This window comes from Apteryx mantelli, chromosome 3 (assembly GCF_036417845.1).
Source record: "Apteryx mantelli isolate bAptMan1 chromosome 3, bAptMan1.hap1, whole genome shotgun sequence".
In the NCBI taxonomy this organism is placed as follows: Eukaryota; Metazoa; Chordata; class Aves; order Apterygiformes; family Apterygidae; genus Apteryx; species Apteryx mantelli.
In genome coordinates this window covers 55,546,889-55,561,414 of record NC_089980.1, presented here as the reverse complement: position 1 = coordinate 55,561,414, position 14,526 = coordinate 55,546,889, and the positions used below count along the sequence as shown (strand labels likewise).

The following is a 14,526-nucleotide window of genomic DNA, read 5'->3' as shown; positions in this document are numbered from 1 at the left end:
GAGCACAGATTAATATATTTGGTGACTCTGTGTACACAAAGCCTCACCATTGTAGCCAAGTCTGAATGCCTGTGAATAGGACGGAGCATATGTGGCCTGTCACTGCAGGTGCCCACATCTGTTCATCTCCGGGCAGATGCTCTCAGAAAAGAGGAGAGCATTTCCAAAAGCACAGGCCTGCCCCATCCATACCCATCCTCTTTTTCATAATCACCTTCTGCAAAGTAGTTTCTGCCCCCTTCTTCTCCCTCCTCCCCCCCCCCCCCCCCCCCCGCACATCTTAGGCGCAGAGAGATGCAGAAAAGAAGGAAAAACAAGGCGGACTGGAAGTGGCTCAGAAGGCCCTGGAAACATACTATCAAACACCCCCCTTCCCCAAGTTAATTTCCAGCAGGTTTTGCATTGCAGCGAGCACATAATACACAAGATGTGCACACCGTGCAAGGGGGACTGCAGGCCACAGGGGAGCAGAAAAAGCCTTCATGCATGAAGTGCAGCACAGTACAGCAGCACGCTGTGTTGGCAGTCATAGGGGAAGAGTGGTCTGTGCAGATACCGTTAGGAGTTCATTCTGGCTTAAGACTATGATTAATTAAACCAGGGAACAGGGAAGAGGAGTTTTCCCTATAGGAACTGGTGAACACAGGCAGTGTTGCTACTGAAGTTGGATATCAATGACAGGAATATTTCCAGCCATCCAGCAAAATCTTCTAGCTGGAGTGCAAAACATTTTTCTGAGAAATGCTGTAACAGATGTTTTTTCCTCACGTACACAAATTTAGCCAAGTCATCCCCTCTCTGCTCTGTGACGCCCGCACCGAGGCAAGCCGTGGGGTTATGCCGGGTGCCTGACGGGACAGATGGGGTGCTGGAGCATAGGATAATTCTTAGGATGACAGGTTGCTTCAGGCTGGTAAGGACTCAGAAGGTCACCTCGACCAAATGCAGTCAGTGGTTTCTAGTAGAGGTAAGATCGTGAGTGTGTTGGGGAAACGAGTTTGGGGCTAAAAGGGGAGGAAAGAGGCCGACAGCACGCACACCCATACACCCGCCCACGCACACACACAAGTGGCCAATTTTATCCATGGCAGTTCCTCACAAGCAAAATCACGTCGGAAACAAGCCAGGGAACAAACCCAAACAAGTAGCGCAGAGGAGGGGGAGGGAGCGCTAGCTTTCCCCTCGTGTGAAATCAGTAAAACACATATAGGGGCCACTTTCAGATTTGCCCAGGGAAGGCTCGGAGAGCAGCTGGCTGCGGTAATCTCATCGGGAGACAAAGGAATGCCCCGTCGGTTCTAGGATCACAGGTAAACATACAACCATTGTTATGAAAATTAGGGGCTAGGATAGGGCTGCAGCAGATGATTTGCGATTTGAAAAAGGGGGATGGGGGGGAGGGAAGGCCCAGAGCTGCTTATCTATCATCTGGCCTCTCTGTGTGCCAGCTGAGCCACGCGACTGCCCTTTCTTATTCTAATCAGCACATGCCTTTGCAACTTTGGGCTAACCTACATGCTAAACTTCTTAATCCCCACCCCCACCCCCCGCACACGGAAAGCACATGGGAGCCCCTCTCGGGGCTGCGCCCCCCCTGCCCCAGCCCACCCGCTGGGATGGGGGCAGCGGGGCGCCCCGGGGACCCTCGCCCCGGCCCCGGCGCCCGGAGCAGCGCCCCGTGCCCGCCGCCGAGCCCGGCGGCGCCGGCCGGGGGCGCAGAGCCCCGGTGCCCCGCCTGCCCCCAGCCCGCCCCGGCCGGGGGGCGCGCCGTGCGGGTCGTGTCGGAGGGGCAGCGGCGCACACATACCTCCGTGGGGACTGCAGGCCTAATTAAAATATTATGCACACTCGGCTACACATAGCTCCACACGTACAGCGCCGGCCGCCGCCGCACCATTCGCCATATGCCCGCAGCCCTCCGTCCCGGGGAAAAAACAGGGTCGCACGCCAGGGACCGGAGCGCGCTGCCCTAATTAACAGCTCCTCTTTGAAGCGACTTTTTCCGCATAATCTGGCTTGTTTGGAAAGACGAGCTGCGGCGGACCGGGAGCTTTCGGCTCCTGTGCGGCGGGACGGCAAATGCTTGCCCGGGGACGAGGGCGCCCGTCGTGACGGCGACGGGACCAGCTCGGGGCAGCGGGGCCGCGCCAGCCGGGGAGCACCGTGCCCCACCGGGCAGCGGGAGGGCCCCGGCCCCGGCCCCGGCGCCCCGACGGGGCGCGCAGCCCGGCCCGGCGTCGCGCGGGTCCGGCCGCCTGCGCCGGGAGCGCAGCTCGCGGCCCGCGGCGGTGCGCGGGCGCGGTTAACACCGCGAGGGCGGCGCGGCGCGGGGGGCCGCAGGGGGCCGCGGGCGAGCGCGGTGCGGAGACACGCGGTTGGGAGCGAAAAAGCGCCATTTGGTTAGGAGCAGATGGCTGGCTAGGGGGCTGATCGCGTCTAAAGGCGTGTCATCCCCCTTCAGCGAGAATCCCTAAGGGCTCCCCTTGTCTTCAAAATCAATGAAAATTAAAGTGCAGAGAATGGATGAATAGTTAGACCTCGAGTCCCTCCTTTGTTCGCCTCAGCTACTGGTGGGCAGGAGTTAAACTACAACAGCCTCCTATAGAAACACTTAAGTTAAACAGTCTCCCCGTTAGCCCAGCATCTGAAAGAGAGAGGGAGAGGGGGGAAAAAAGCAGAAAAAGGAGCTTTCTGCTTGATTTCCCCAATACAGAATCGCGTGGCATAAATTAAGCCGGAGAAGAATGAGCGCCGTGGGCAGGATCCTGCCGGCTCTCACGGCGCCTTTCAGTCACGCTCGGCAGCGGTAATCGAGAAATCTGTGCCACGTCAATTTAACAAATACTCGGTACCGAAGGGGGGTTGTTAAGGATTTGGGGCAAGTTTTTTCGGGTCCTCCCCCCCTCCCCCCAAGGTTAAAGCCCTCGTGCGTGTAACTTTTTATTTCCATTTTTTTAAGCAAGAGGATGCTAATGGACCAAGTTTCTCTCTCACGCAGATTAAAAGATCCGTGGTGATATATCACTTCTCACCTCCACCGACGGGCGACCCCCAAATTTCAATACAGACATTGCCCGCCCCCCCCCGCCCCACTTCCTTGGTAAACTCTATACGAAGTGGTTATTTTCCCCCCTCTCCCTCTCTGTCCTGGGGATAACGCCGCAGCAAAGTTTCCGAAGCAGCGGCAAGCCACTTGAAGAGATATTGACGCTAGGTGGCAAAAGCAATTTACAATTAAAGCCGGCGTTGCTGTGCGGTGCGCTGGTTAACGCGCCCACAGGCCCCCTGGTTGAGAGGCGCGGCAGCGCGGGGGCGGATCTGCGCCTCCGCTCGCCGGGCCAGGCCTCCCCCGGGCAGGCATCGCGGCTCCTGGGTTTGCCCAGACATAACTCTGGGGTAAAAACAAACATTCCTGCGCATTTGAGCTTTTGCTTAAGCATCGAGGTCGGCGAATGGGGGCCGGGGGGGGGGGAGGAGGGAGAGGAAGAGAGGGATACCCGAATATAGAGCTCTCGTTCGACCAAAATTATATTTAAAGGCCACGCACGCAGAGCGGTGAAATGTTGCAAAAGTCTGCCTGCTTATTTAAGCGCCAAGGGTACCTGCCTAGGTTTGGGGTGGCTGTCACAACCCCCCAGTAAATGGACGTGCACAGCTACAGTCCTGTAACAGCCAAGAGGAGCTGGGCTGAATGAACTCATTAGTGATTTTCTTTTAATTGGTATTACCCAATGCTTTTACTTTAAGAAGTCTTTAAGATTTTTTTCAGTGCATTGTAAGATAATTTGTGATCAAGACATCTGCTTCAATGAAAGTCACATTTTGCCATGCAAATGCACGTTTCAACCCAATAAAGTCGCCATAATAAGGCTTTTAATACGGCATACCTACAGTGAGGTTATTGTAGCCAAATCCTCTCCTTTCGCACACAAGCTTAATCTGTGCTGAAATGAGCTGTTACAATTAAAATGACATTTACAGAGACAGTTACACCTTGCATCCTAATGAATCCGCCTGCGCCTACCGAAGGTGTTTAACAGAGGGCCCGAACAAAGTGGAAAACCCTGCTTCGAGTGACATGACAGAGTCGCCCAAAAACTTTTATCCTCCACTTCCATCCATCGTTAAGAAACTGCCCAAACGGTAATCTTCTCTTACCCCTCTTCCACCATACCAGTAAACTCCTTTCCATGTTTTTAAGATCAAAACAAAAGTTCTAGTGTCTGATGGATATGTGAAAAAATAAGGTGACGGTTGGTGTAAAGTTTTTTTCTTTTTTTTTACGGAGGGGGGAAGTGCTGGAAGGGATTTCTTTAAAAAATGTGCGGACATTGTTGTAGAGGCAGTAGCGTGCGCCGAGGGGAGCTCTTTCTCTCCCTCGCATTGTGCAGGGAGCAGGTGCTGTCTACATTACCATACAGCTGAGAGCACAAAGAGCTAACTGATTCAGCCCTCACACAATAACAAACGGCCTTAATGACAGCCACGCGAACGACACACACCAAACTCACTTTTTACTAAGCTGAAGGAGGAAAAAAAAAAAAGAGAGAGAGAGAGGGAGAGGTTGTTGGTGATGATGATAATAATCATACAGGGATGTAGGACCCGGGCGGAGCGGCTAGCTCTTCGCTGCCGGGCAGAGGCGGGTGCGCGAGTGATCCTCCGCGGGCGCGGCCGCCCGCGCACCGCCCCGGCCCCGGCCCCAGCGGGAGCCAGGGCGCAGCCGGCACCCCGGGACCCCGCTCGCCTCCGCCGGCCGGACCGTGCCGGTGCTGTGAGCGGAGCCAAAGGAAAAGCAAGCCGCGGGCTCGGTTCGCACAAATTCATCCGTGACCGCCCCCCCGCCCCCCGCCCCCCCCCCCCCCGCCGTCATCCCGGTCACGCCAGGGGAAATATGGTGTGAATTTAAAGGGATCAACTTTCCCTTGTTGTGGCGAGCCGACTCGCCCCCACCCCCGTCCCTTTAAAGCTGCAGAAGCCCCTTGGAAATGGTCGCGATCACCAAGTTACTTTTTGGGGGCACGGCGGTACTTTGCACGTTTCGAGAGGTTATCACAGCTCGCAGCCGCCGGGGCTGGTTTCTCGCCGGAGCGTGTTGCGCTGCCTCTCTCCGGGGCAGAGGGATTGTTACCCTCTCCCCGGAGCAGAAGGGGGATGCTTGCGGTTACCAAATTTGCAGGAATGTAAATGAGCACGTTGTGTGAGCGCGGAGGGGAGGGGGAGGAGGGTTGCACATTTTACAGCTCACTGACCATTTGGCGATCCATTGAGAGGAGGGTTTGGAAAAGTGGCTCCTTTGTGACAGCTCCAGCCAGATTGGGGGGCTGCTCATTTGCATCTCATCAGGCATGCAGGCGGCCGGCGGGATATAAGGGAGGCAGGCGCCCGAGGAGAGGCAGATCCTTAGCGCTTCACACTCGGAGAGAGCCGCCGAGGCACGGCACGGCGCAGCGCAGCCCCCCCGTAGGAGCACACCCGGACACGCTCAGTGCGCGGCTATTGAGACACGAGCTTATTTTTGTTGGCTGGGATTCCTCTAAAAACAAAAGTAAGCCCACAGCGACGACAGAGAGCTGCGCTTCTTTTGCAAAAAAAAAAAAAAAAAAAAAAAAAAAATTAAAGAAAAGGGGATCGAGGCTCCAACGTGACCTGCAAGCCGCTGCTGCCGTTTGACACCTACCAGCCCCGACGTGCGCAGGGCGTGCGGAGCCGCGCGGAGCCGCGCAGAGCCGCTCCCCGCATCTCACCGCACCGGGAATTATCGCCGCCGCCGCCGCCTCGTCCGCCGCTTCGTCTGCAGGGATTTCCAGATCGCTGATTTTTAATCTTCCTTGGGAAGCCTTTTCTCTGCCTCTGTTGGGAATTAAGTTGTTTTTATTTTTATTTTTGCTGGCGAAAAGGAGGATCACCGTGGATTGGGAAAGAAAAAGAGTTTAGCAGATAATCTTAACCTTTTTTTTTTTCTTTTTCTTTTGCCATTCAAAAGAGCTGTCAGTCACCGAGAGGCTGCACCTAGAGACATCGACGGGGGAAAAAAAAATCAGAGACACTCCTGAAAGAAGGAAACCGTGACACTAACTCTTCCAGCTCTGCTGGGACAAGCGGCTTTGGCCGCTTACATTTTTTCCTTCCCCCGAGAGACACTTTCCCCTTTCCCCTCGAAAGAGAGACAAGGGGGAGGCAAGCGAGGGCACCAGAGCCTGCCCCTCCAAAATGGGAGGCCGGTTCCTGCTGACGCTCGCCTTCCTCTCGGTGCTGCTGTGCCGCTGCCAGGTGAGTACCTGGGGGCTCCCCCGGGGCCGCAGAGACGTGTAGGGGTCCCCCACGTGTATATGAGCATGCACCGGCCCTAGGGAGGTGCAGAGGGCCTATAGGTGGCCCGGTGGAGCGGGGAGGAGCGGGGTGGGGGGGCCGGGGGAGCGGGGCTGCTTCGCGGGGCTGACGGCCGCCGGGGTGTTCGCCCCGACCCCTGCCCTCTTGCAGGTCGGCGGTTCCGGGGTCTTCGAGCTGAAGCTGCAGGAGTTTGTCAATAAGAAGGGGCTGCTGAGCAACCGCAACTGCTGCCGCGGGAGCGGCCCCGGCGGCGCCGGGCTGCAGCAGTGCGACTGCAAGACCTTCTTCCGCGTGTGCCTCAAGCACTACCAGGCCAGCGTGTCCCCCGAGCCGCCCTGCACCTACGGCAGCGCCATCACCCCCGTCCTCGGCGCCAACTCTTTCAGCGTCCCCGACGGCGCGGGCGGCGCCGACCCGGCCGCCTTCAGCAACCCCATCCGCTTCCCCTTCGGCTTCACCTGGCCCGTAAGTGGGGGGCGGCGGGCGGGGGCGGCCGGGCCCCGGCCAGCAGACCCGCTGGGGGCTTCGCGGGCCGGGCCGGGCCGGGCCGGGCCGGGTCGGGGGCTGCCCCCGGCAGGGCGGCCCGGGGGGGGGCCGGCGGCGCTGCCCCCTGCCCCTGCTGGCGCTCACGGCCCGCCGGCGGGCACCCTCTGCTTCTTCTCTCCTCAGGGCACCTTCTCACTCATCATCGAAGCGCTGCACACCGACTCGCCGGACGACCTCACCACAGGTAACTGTCCTGAAACGGACCCTTTCCCAGAGTAACCCCGGCCCTGCCGCCCTGCCATCCCACTTTGTCCCTCCTTCTGCGTTGTGCGGCGCACTCCCTGTCTCCATCCCTGCTCCTTCTCAGGAGACCATGGGAAGAGGCCAACCTGTTGGCACACGGCCCTAGCAATCCTGCCTCTGCAGTTCCCCTCCCACCACAGACTCCCCCTTGAGCGTCTTCCTCTGCCACTGCCCACTGCGGGTCCCCTAATCATGCTTCTCCATCTCCTTGCAGAAAACCCTGAGCGCCTCATCAGCCGCCTGGCCACACAGAGGCACTTGGCTGTGGGTGAAGAGTGGTCCCAGGACCTGCACAGCAGTGGCCGCACCGACCTCAAGTACTCCTACCGCTTCGTGTGCGACGAGCACTACTACGGAGAAGGCTGCTCCGTCTTCTGCCGCCCCCGGGACGATGCCTTTGGTCACTTCACCTGCGGGGAGCGTGGCGAGAAAGTCTGCAACCCGGGCTGGAAAGGCCAGTACTGCACTGAGTGTGAGTGTCACCTTCTTGTCTCCCCAGGCACCGTTTCAGCTGTGCCCATGGAGCTTGCTGGGAGGTGTTGCTCTGACATGAGCCCCTACAAGAGAGGGGGGACTGGGTTAGGGTACGTGGAGGTCTGGTGCTGCATACGGGCCTTACTGGTGTGGGGGTCAGGAGGTCCTCAGAGTTACTGTAGAAATTTAACAGCCCCATCTCAAGCTAATAAAATGACAGTGTCAGTGTTACACTCTCATTTCTTTGCTGTAATCATCAAACGATAGCAAAATGTTCAAGAGCTGCTTTGTATTAACATATATCAGATCTAGTTCTTATACCTTTCCTCATCCCTCCCACCATGGTGCAACAATATAATGAACTGAGGGGTACATGTCTTCAGGAAAGGAAGCTAGGCTTTGGCAACATCCATGCATCCGTCCGAATGGCGAGCTTGTTATGGTCTGATGTCATGCTATCTTGTATTGAAACAAGTATTGGGAGATCCAAGATATTCTCTCTGGGCAGTAGATTGTATGTTTCTAATTTGGGGTACTCATAAACCTGCCACTGACATCTACTCTTGCACCTGAAACCACAGAAGCGTTCACTTTCTGCCCCATCTCACTTCTGTGACGTTGCCTTGATGATTACTACTAATAAAGTAGCAAGGGATGTGAATTTTAGAGTAAACCTGAGCTTGAAGCTGTTTGGGAGCGTGGTGTGTTGATACAGCAGGAAAAGATGGAATAGTGAGCAGATAACAGATAAGGTAGTCCGAGATGTCAGATACATCCAGTTTTGTACAAGATCATCACCCCTTGTAGATACATAGCAATGCGCGTACAAACACACACACAGAGATCCTACTGTAGCATGTGGTGGCATTCTCTGTTTGTGTGTATACACACATCTGAAGTTGCCTGGCAGATGACTTACCCACCATGTGAGTGCTGCTCTCCCATCATCAAAGGGCCGGGGAGGCAGGGAGAAAACTGTTGCAATCTGAAAAGCAACCTCTCTGATTTTTGTTTTTGTTTTTAAAACCCACCTACGCTGTGGTCACAGACAGGCTGCTGTCAAACAGGCCCAGATTGATTATTCACACTGTTAGTGACTGCTGAGATGCTTTTAACAGTTCATGGTACAATGTTGCACAATAAACAGCAGGCAAAGAGGCTTGCACTTCCTTTGACAGTGTTTTAAATAGGAACTACAACCTTTCCCATGATCAAAAGTGCCTATCCCAATTGTGTCAAGGGGTGGGGAAAAAGGAAGCATTTTGATAATGAGCTCTTTCAGGGCTGTCAGCACTTTTGGATGCCTGTGCACTGCTGCTCTTCCCATAGCAAAGCAGAACATTTTCCATCTTTCCTGACTTGTTATGTATGCTGTTCACTCTTCCTTCTGCCTTAGAAAAACAGTTTATAACAGCACAGACCTTCTAGGCGATAGAGATGTGTTTGTGTGTGCATGCAAAAAGAATATTTTCCTGTTAGCAAGCAGAGTTCCCAGTCCCAGATTGCTTCCTGTCTACTTGCCCTCAGCTCCATTCTTTCTAACTTTGAGGTGATCTGATTATCAGCGCTGATTCTTTCTTTCTTTTTTTTTTCCCCTTCCCCTGGCATGCCATTGTCTCCGGCTGGCTTTGTTGAATTAAAACTTTGCAGTGCCTGCTTAATGAGTTCCATAACCGGGCAGAGTAATGAGCAGAAGTCCCTTTTTTCCTTCTCTCATCCTCCCTCCTGCTGGCCCGCTTACCTCTTTACCGTGTCTGTACCCACCCGCCCCTTTTCAGAGTGGGGCGGGGAGGTGGGGGGGGAGAGCGAAAAGGGGGGAAGGAGGGAGGAAGAACTTTAGACTTATTTGTTTGAATAAGAAAAAAAGTTTTTGCAGCGAAATCACGCGCGTGCCATAGATTAGCCGTGGGCAGGGATAGGCTGCGCGGGAGCCGGCCGCAGCCCCATTGGCTCCGGGGCTGGGGGTATTGTTGCAGTGGGGCAGCTGCTGGGAGAGAATAGACAATAGAGCAGCTGTCTTGCACTGGCACCCTGCACACCAGCTGTCCACTCTTATCTACACACACACTTTCGGGGGATATTAAGAGGTGGAGCTGTGTGCATAGAATTGGAAAAAAGGACTTCTGACCCTCACTGGGAAGGGAAGGGGGGTGAGGGGCTGTGGGGAAGGGAGCAATTGTGAGCCCTCTTTTGTCTGTGTGCAACTGTATTAAGAAGAATGCTCATCCCTGGCGATAAGTAAAGTGCCCGGTTACTAGGCAAGATCAATACTCCTGCAGACTTTGGAGATTAACTCAGCTGCTGTTAACTGCCTGGCCCTGGTAAAAGAGTCTCACTCCCTGCCCACAAGGTGCTCTCAGAATTGTGCTTTTAGAAGGGAGGTGTTTGGCCCTGGCTCTTATATCTCTCCCTGCTCGATTTGTTCACAGCAATTTGTTTGCCTGGATGTGACGAGCAACACGGTTTTTGCGACAAACCTGGGGAATGCAAGTAAGTTTTCTGCTCCCCTTCTGCTCCCTTCTTTAATGTTGATGCTCTGGTGTTAAATAAGCCATTGGTCATTTGAGGGTCAGTTTAAGTGCCTTTCTTCATATTAGATGGTAATTTGAGAAATCCAGGTAATGCCAGATCAAAGTATTAATCTACAAGTCAAACATCAGTGCCATTAATATTCACCTAATGAGTTTACAGTACTATGTGTAAGGGTTAGCTGTTTGTTGCTAGAGTAAACAAATTAACTACCTGGAACCATGGCTCTATCTAAGGAAGTGGAAGAAATAGCTGGGGCTGATGAAAACTGATGCTACAGTTGGACTCGGTGACTTTCTCACATGAAGGATCACTGAAGGCTTTTAGGAAACTTCATCCCTGGCATCAGTGTGTTTGCAGAGTTTGCGATAGGGTTTCCAACTGTGAGAAGTCTAAATCTGACGAGACTTTGTTGTTGGCTGTTTTTTTTTCAGATGCAGAGTGGGTTGGCAGGGGCGATATTGTGATGAGTGCATCCGATACCCAGGCTGCCTTCATGGTACCTGTCAGCAACCATGGCAGTGCAACTGCCAGGAAGGCTGGGGTGGCCTTTTCTGTAACCAGGGTAAGTGCTCAGCCCTTGCATGAGCGTGTGTTTTAGAACTCAGAAAACAAGCAGCTATTTGCAGCTCATCTGCGCTATGCTAGCCTTGTAAAGTAGCAAGTGTCCTGATGGATCTCTCTTTTCAAAAAAATCTTTTACAGACCTTAACTACTGCACCCACCACAAGCCATGCAAAAATGGTGCCACATGCACCAACACCGGGCAGGGGAGCTACACTTGTTCTTGCCGACCTGGATACACAGGTTCCAACTGTGAGATTGAAATCAATGAATGTGATGCCAACCCTTGCAAGAACGGTGGAAGCTGCACTGTAAGTTTGAGTTGCTTGTGCCATGTGAAACCCTGAAGGAGGAGGAAATGTCAGTTTCACTGATTTTCCAAAATCCTTTTTTTGGGTTTTGTGGCAACTTCAGTTAAACTTTTCAAGCAAACAAACAAACAAACAAAAAATCTGTTTTCTTCCCAACAGGATCTCGAGAACAGCTATTCCTGTACCTGCCCACCGGGCTTCTATGGTAAAAACTGTGAACTGAGTGCAATGACTTGTGCTGACGGACCATGCTTCAATGGTGGGAAATGCACCGACAACCCTGATGGGGGATACAGCTGCCGCTGCCCACTAGGTTATTCTGGGTTCAATTGTGAAAAGAAAATTGATTACTGCAGTTCCAGCCCTTGTGCTAATGGTAAGGCCAAACGTGCTAAGGTGACTTTTTAAAAGGAGACTGTCCAGTTACTTAGGCTTCTGATTTGGAGTTCACATTAAGACCCAGTTATAAATCATGGCCTGTGTCACGTCAATAGTTGACTTGGTGGAGGAACTGTACTTAAAAAGTGATGGCATGATATGACTCACTGCTACAAATAACATTTTCTTAAGGGGTGACTGTGGCCAGGTCACTTGGCCTGAAGCCTCGTGCATAAACATGTGGAGGCTTTCTTCCAAGTGGTTTATAAAAACTCTTTGAGGTCTGTGGATGGGAAATACCTTACAAATCCTAACTATTGTTACTTATAATCTAGTGGTAGCAATCATCTCGTTTTGATAAAACTAGTGAAGACTTTCCTTAGTATGGTCCTCCACATTCATTGCCACTCTAACTCTGCAGCATGAGACTGTGATGTGATACTGAGCTGGACTAGCTTTACTGTCCAAGCCGAGTGAAATGTCAAAAAGCTAATAGGATACTGAAAGAAAAGCAAATATCACTACAAAAAATTTTCCTTAAAAAAAAGGCATACTTTTTATGGTGGAACAGACCTAGCAAAGATTGAAACCTTTCTCAAAAAGAAAGGTTTTCTCAAATGCTGGTTGTGATGATCACCTGGAGAACATCACTCGGAGTGTACTGGGTGCTCGAAGCAGAAGCTCCGAGGTTGGGCAGCCTGACTGTACACCACTCAGTGCTTGTCCCATTTAATGTGTTGCAGGAGCCCAGTGTGTTGATCTTGGGAACTCTTACATATGCCAGTGCCAGGCTGGCTTTACTGGAAGACACTGTGACGATAACGTGGACGACTGTGCTTCCTTTCCGTGTGTCAATGGAGGAACCTGCCAGGATGGAATTAATGACTATTCCTGCACCTGCCCCCCGGGATACAACGGGAAGAACTGCAGTACCCCAGTGAGCAGATGTGAACACAACCCTTGTCACAATGGGGCGACGTGCCACGAAAGAAACAACCGCTACGTGTGTGAGTGTGCCCGGGGGTATGGCGGACTCAACTGCCAGTTTTTGCTCCCCGAGCAGCCTCAGGGACCAGTAATTGTTGACTTCACTGAGAAGTACACAGAAGGCCAGAACGCCCAGTTCCCCTGGATCGCGGTGTGTGCCGGGATTATTCTGGTCCTGATGCTATTGTTGGGGTGTGCTGCTGTTGTTGTCTGCGTCAGACTCAAAATGCAAAAGAGGCACCACCAGCCTGATGCATGTAGGAGTGAAACTGAGACCATGAACAACCTGGCAAACTGCCAGCGTGAGAAGGACATTTCCATAAGTGTCATTGGTGCCACTCAGATTAAAAACACAAACAAGAAAGTAGACTTTCACAGTGATAACTCCGATAAAAATGGCTACAAAGTTAGATACCCATCAGTGGATTACAATTTGGTGCATGAACTCAAGAATGAGGACTCTGTTAAAGAGGAGCACAGCAAATGTGAAGCCAAGTGTGAAACGTATGATTCAGAGGCAGAGGAGAAAAGTGCAGTACAACTAAAGAGGTATCCTTCGTATCCAAGTGCAGGGGGAGCAGCTTTACTCTGAAAGGTGTATGTGTCTTGTGGGTAGCGTTAGCAGCAGCCATCTGATTTGTGTTGTCTGTTTTTGTCTTCAATAGTGATACTTCTGAAAGAAAACGACCAGATTCAGTATATTCCACTTCAAAGGACACAAAGTACCAGTCGGTGTATGTCATATCAGAAGAGAAAGACGAGTGCATCATAGCAACTGAGGTTAGTGTATCACCTGGTGGTTGTGAAAGCAGGGAAAAGTCTGTAATGTGCATGATCCCTGTCTAACACATGTGAGGGCAGCTAAGCTGTTTTTCATGATTTCACACTGATTCGTAGCTCTTTGAAATCTGGTCCTCTTGAGTTTATTGTGTTGTGGAGGTTGTAAAAACTTGCGCTTTATTAAGACAAGTTTGGTCATGCAAGCCACTTGCTTCAGTGGATGTCACAGGTACAGTGACTCTTGCAGACAAGGATACAATTATGGTACAGTTGTGATCTACTGGCTTGCCCCTTAGTATGCTTAACATGGAGTTTGTTCTTGCCTGGCATGAAGATAGACTCCTGGCCCTCTTGAGCCTTACGGCCATATTTTTACTTTCTGTTAATCTCTTCTGGTCTCTGCTCTTGTGTTCTCTGAACAGGTGTAAAACGGAAGTGATATGGCAAAGTTGTTGTTCAGAACAATTTCAAAGGAGACGTACCCCAATGAATGCTGCTGAAAGAGGAATGAGAGATAGATTCCTTCACTGACTGCTGCTGAGAAACTAAATTCAGGCTTGAGCTGGTTCTCTACTGAAGTTAGCAAAGTGACTGCAAAATAAAGAAACAAGATGGACACTAGGCAAGGGTCTGTGTTCAAGGATTACTGTTGCACTGCCTTTTATGAATTTTATCATTGCACTATGGTCAGTTGCTTTTCTATATATATTTAAATGAATGGACTTACTTACTACATAAGAAGCATGCACTGCCTGAAGTGTATATTTTGGATTCTTATGAGCCAGTCTTTTCTTGAATTAGAGACACAAACACTGCCTTTATTGTCTTTTTTGATACTAAAATGTGTTTTTACTAGGTGAGAAAAAGTGTGTTATTTTTTTGAATCTGTAAAAATATTTTCATGATAATTGTAAAGCTTGAGTATTTTGTGATGTTCTTTTTTTATAATTTAAAATTTTTGGTAAATATGTACAAAGGCACTTCGGGTCTATGTGACTATATTTTTTGTATATAAATGTATTTATGGAATATTGTGCAAATGTTATTTGAGGTTTTTTTTTACTGTTTTGTTAATGAAGAAATTCATTTTTAAAATATTTTTCCAAAATAAATATTATTAATGATAACCAAAGTGCTATGTTTATTCCATAACCGACGACAAATGGACTCAACCTTGCGGCCAGGCATCTAGCAGGCTTCTGTGGGCAGACTGGGAAATGGGGTGGGACTGAGATCTATCACAAAGAGTGGAGAATAAATTATGTGGACTACTCCTTTCCCTTCCTACTTTTCTGAACTTTTGACCCCATGGTTGTGCTCACTCTTACCTCAGAAGTGAATTTCTGTCAAAACCTTGAGTAATGTTTGTTCAGTCATGTTG

The 14,526-nt window shown here is 51.3% G+C and overlaps 1 protein-coding gene across 1 annotated transcript; it reads left to right on the top strand.

The window, feature by feature from the left end:
* Window positions 1-5,392: 5,392 nt before the first annotated feature.
* On the top strand, window positions 5,393-14,190 carry DLL1 (delta like canonical Notch ligand 1). The gene is made up of 11 exons (XM_067294731.1): window positions 5,393-6,273; window positions 6,484-6,798; window positions 7,003-7,063; window positions 7,337-7,594; window positions 10,026-10,086; window positions 10,560-10,690; window positions 10,831-11,000; window positions 11,160-11,376; window positions 12,122-12,914; window positions 13,031-13,145; window positions 13,568-14,190. Exons 1-11 carry the CDS (start codon window positions 6,214-6,216, stop codon window positions 13,571-13,573), a joined length of 2,187 nt encoding a protein of 728 aa, XP_067150832.1. The 5' UTR covers window positions 5,393-6,213; the 3' UTR covers window positions 13,574-14,190.
* Window positions 14,191-14,526: the final 336 nt, after the last annotated feature.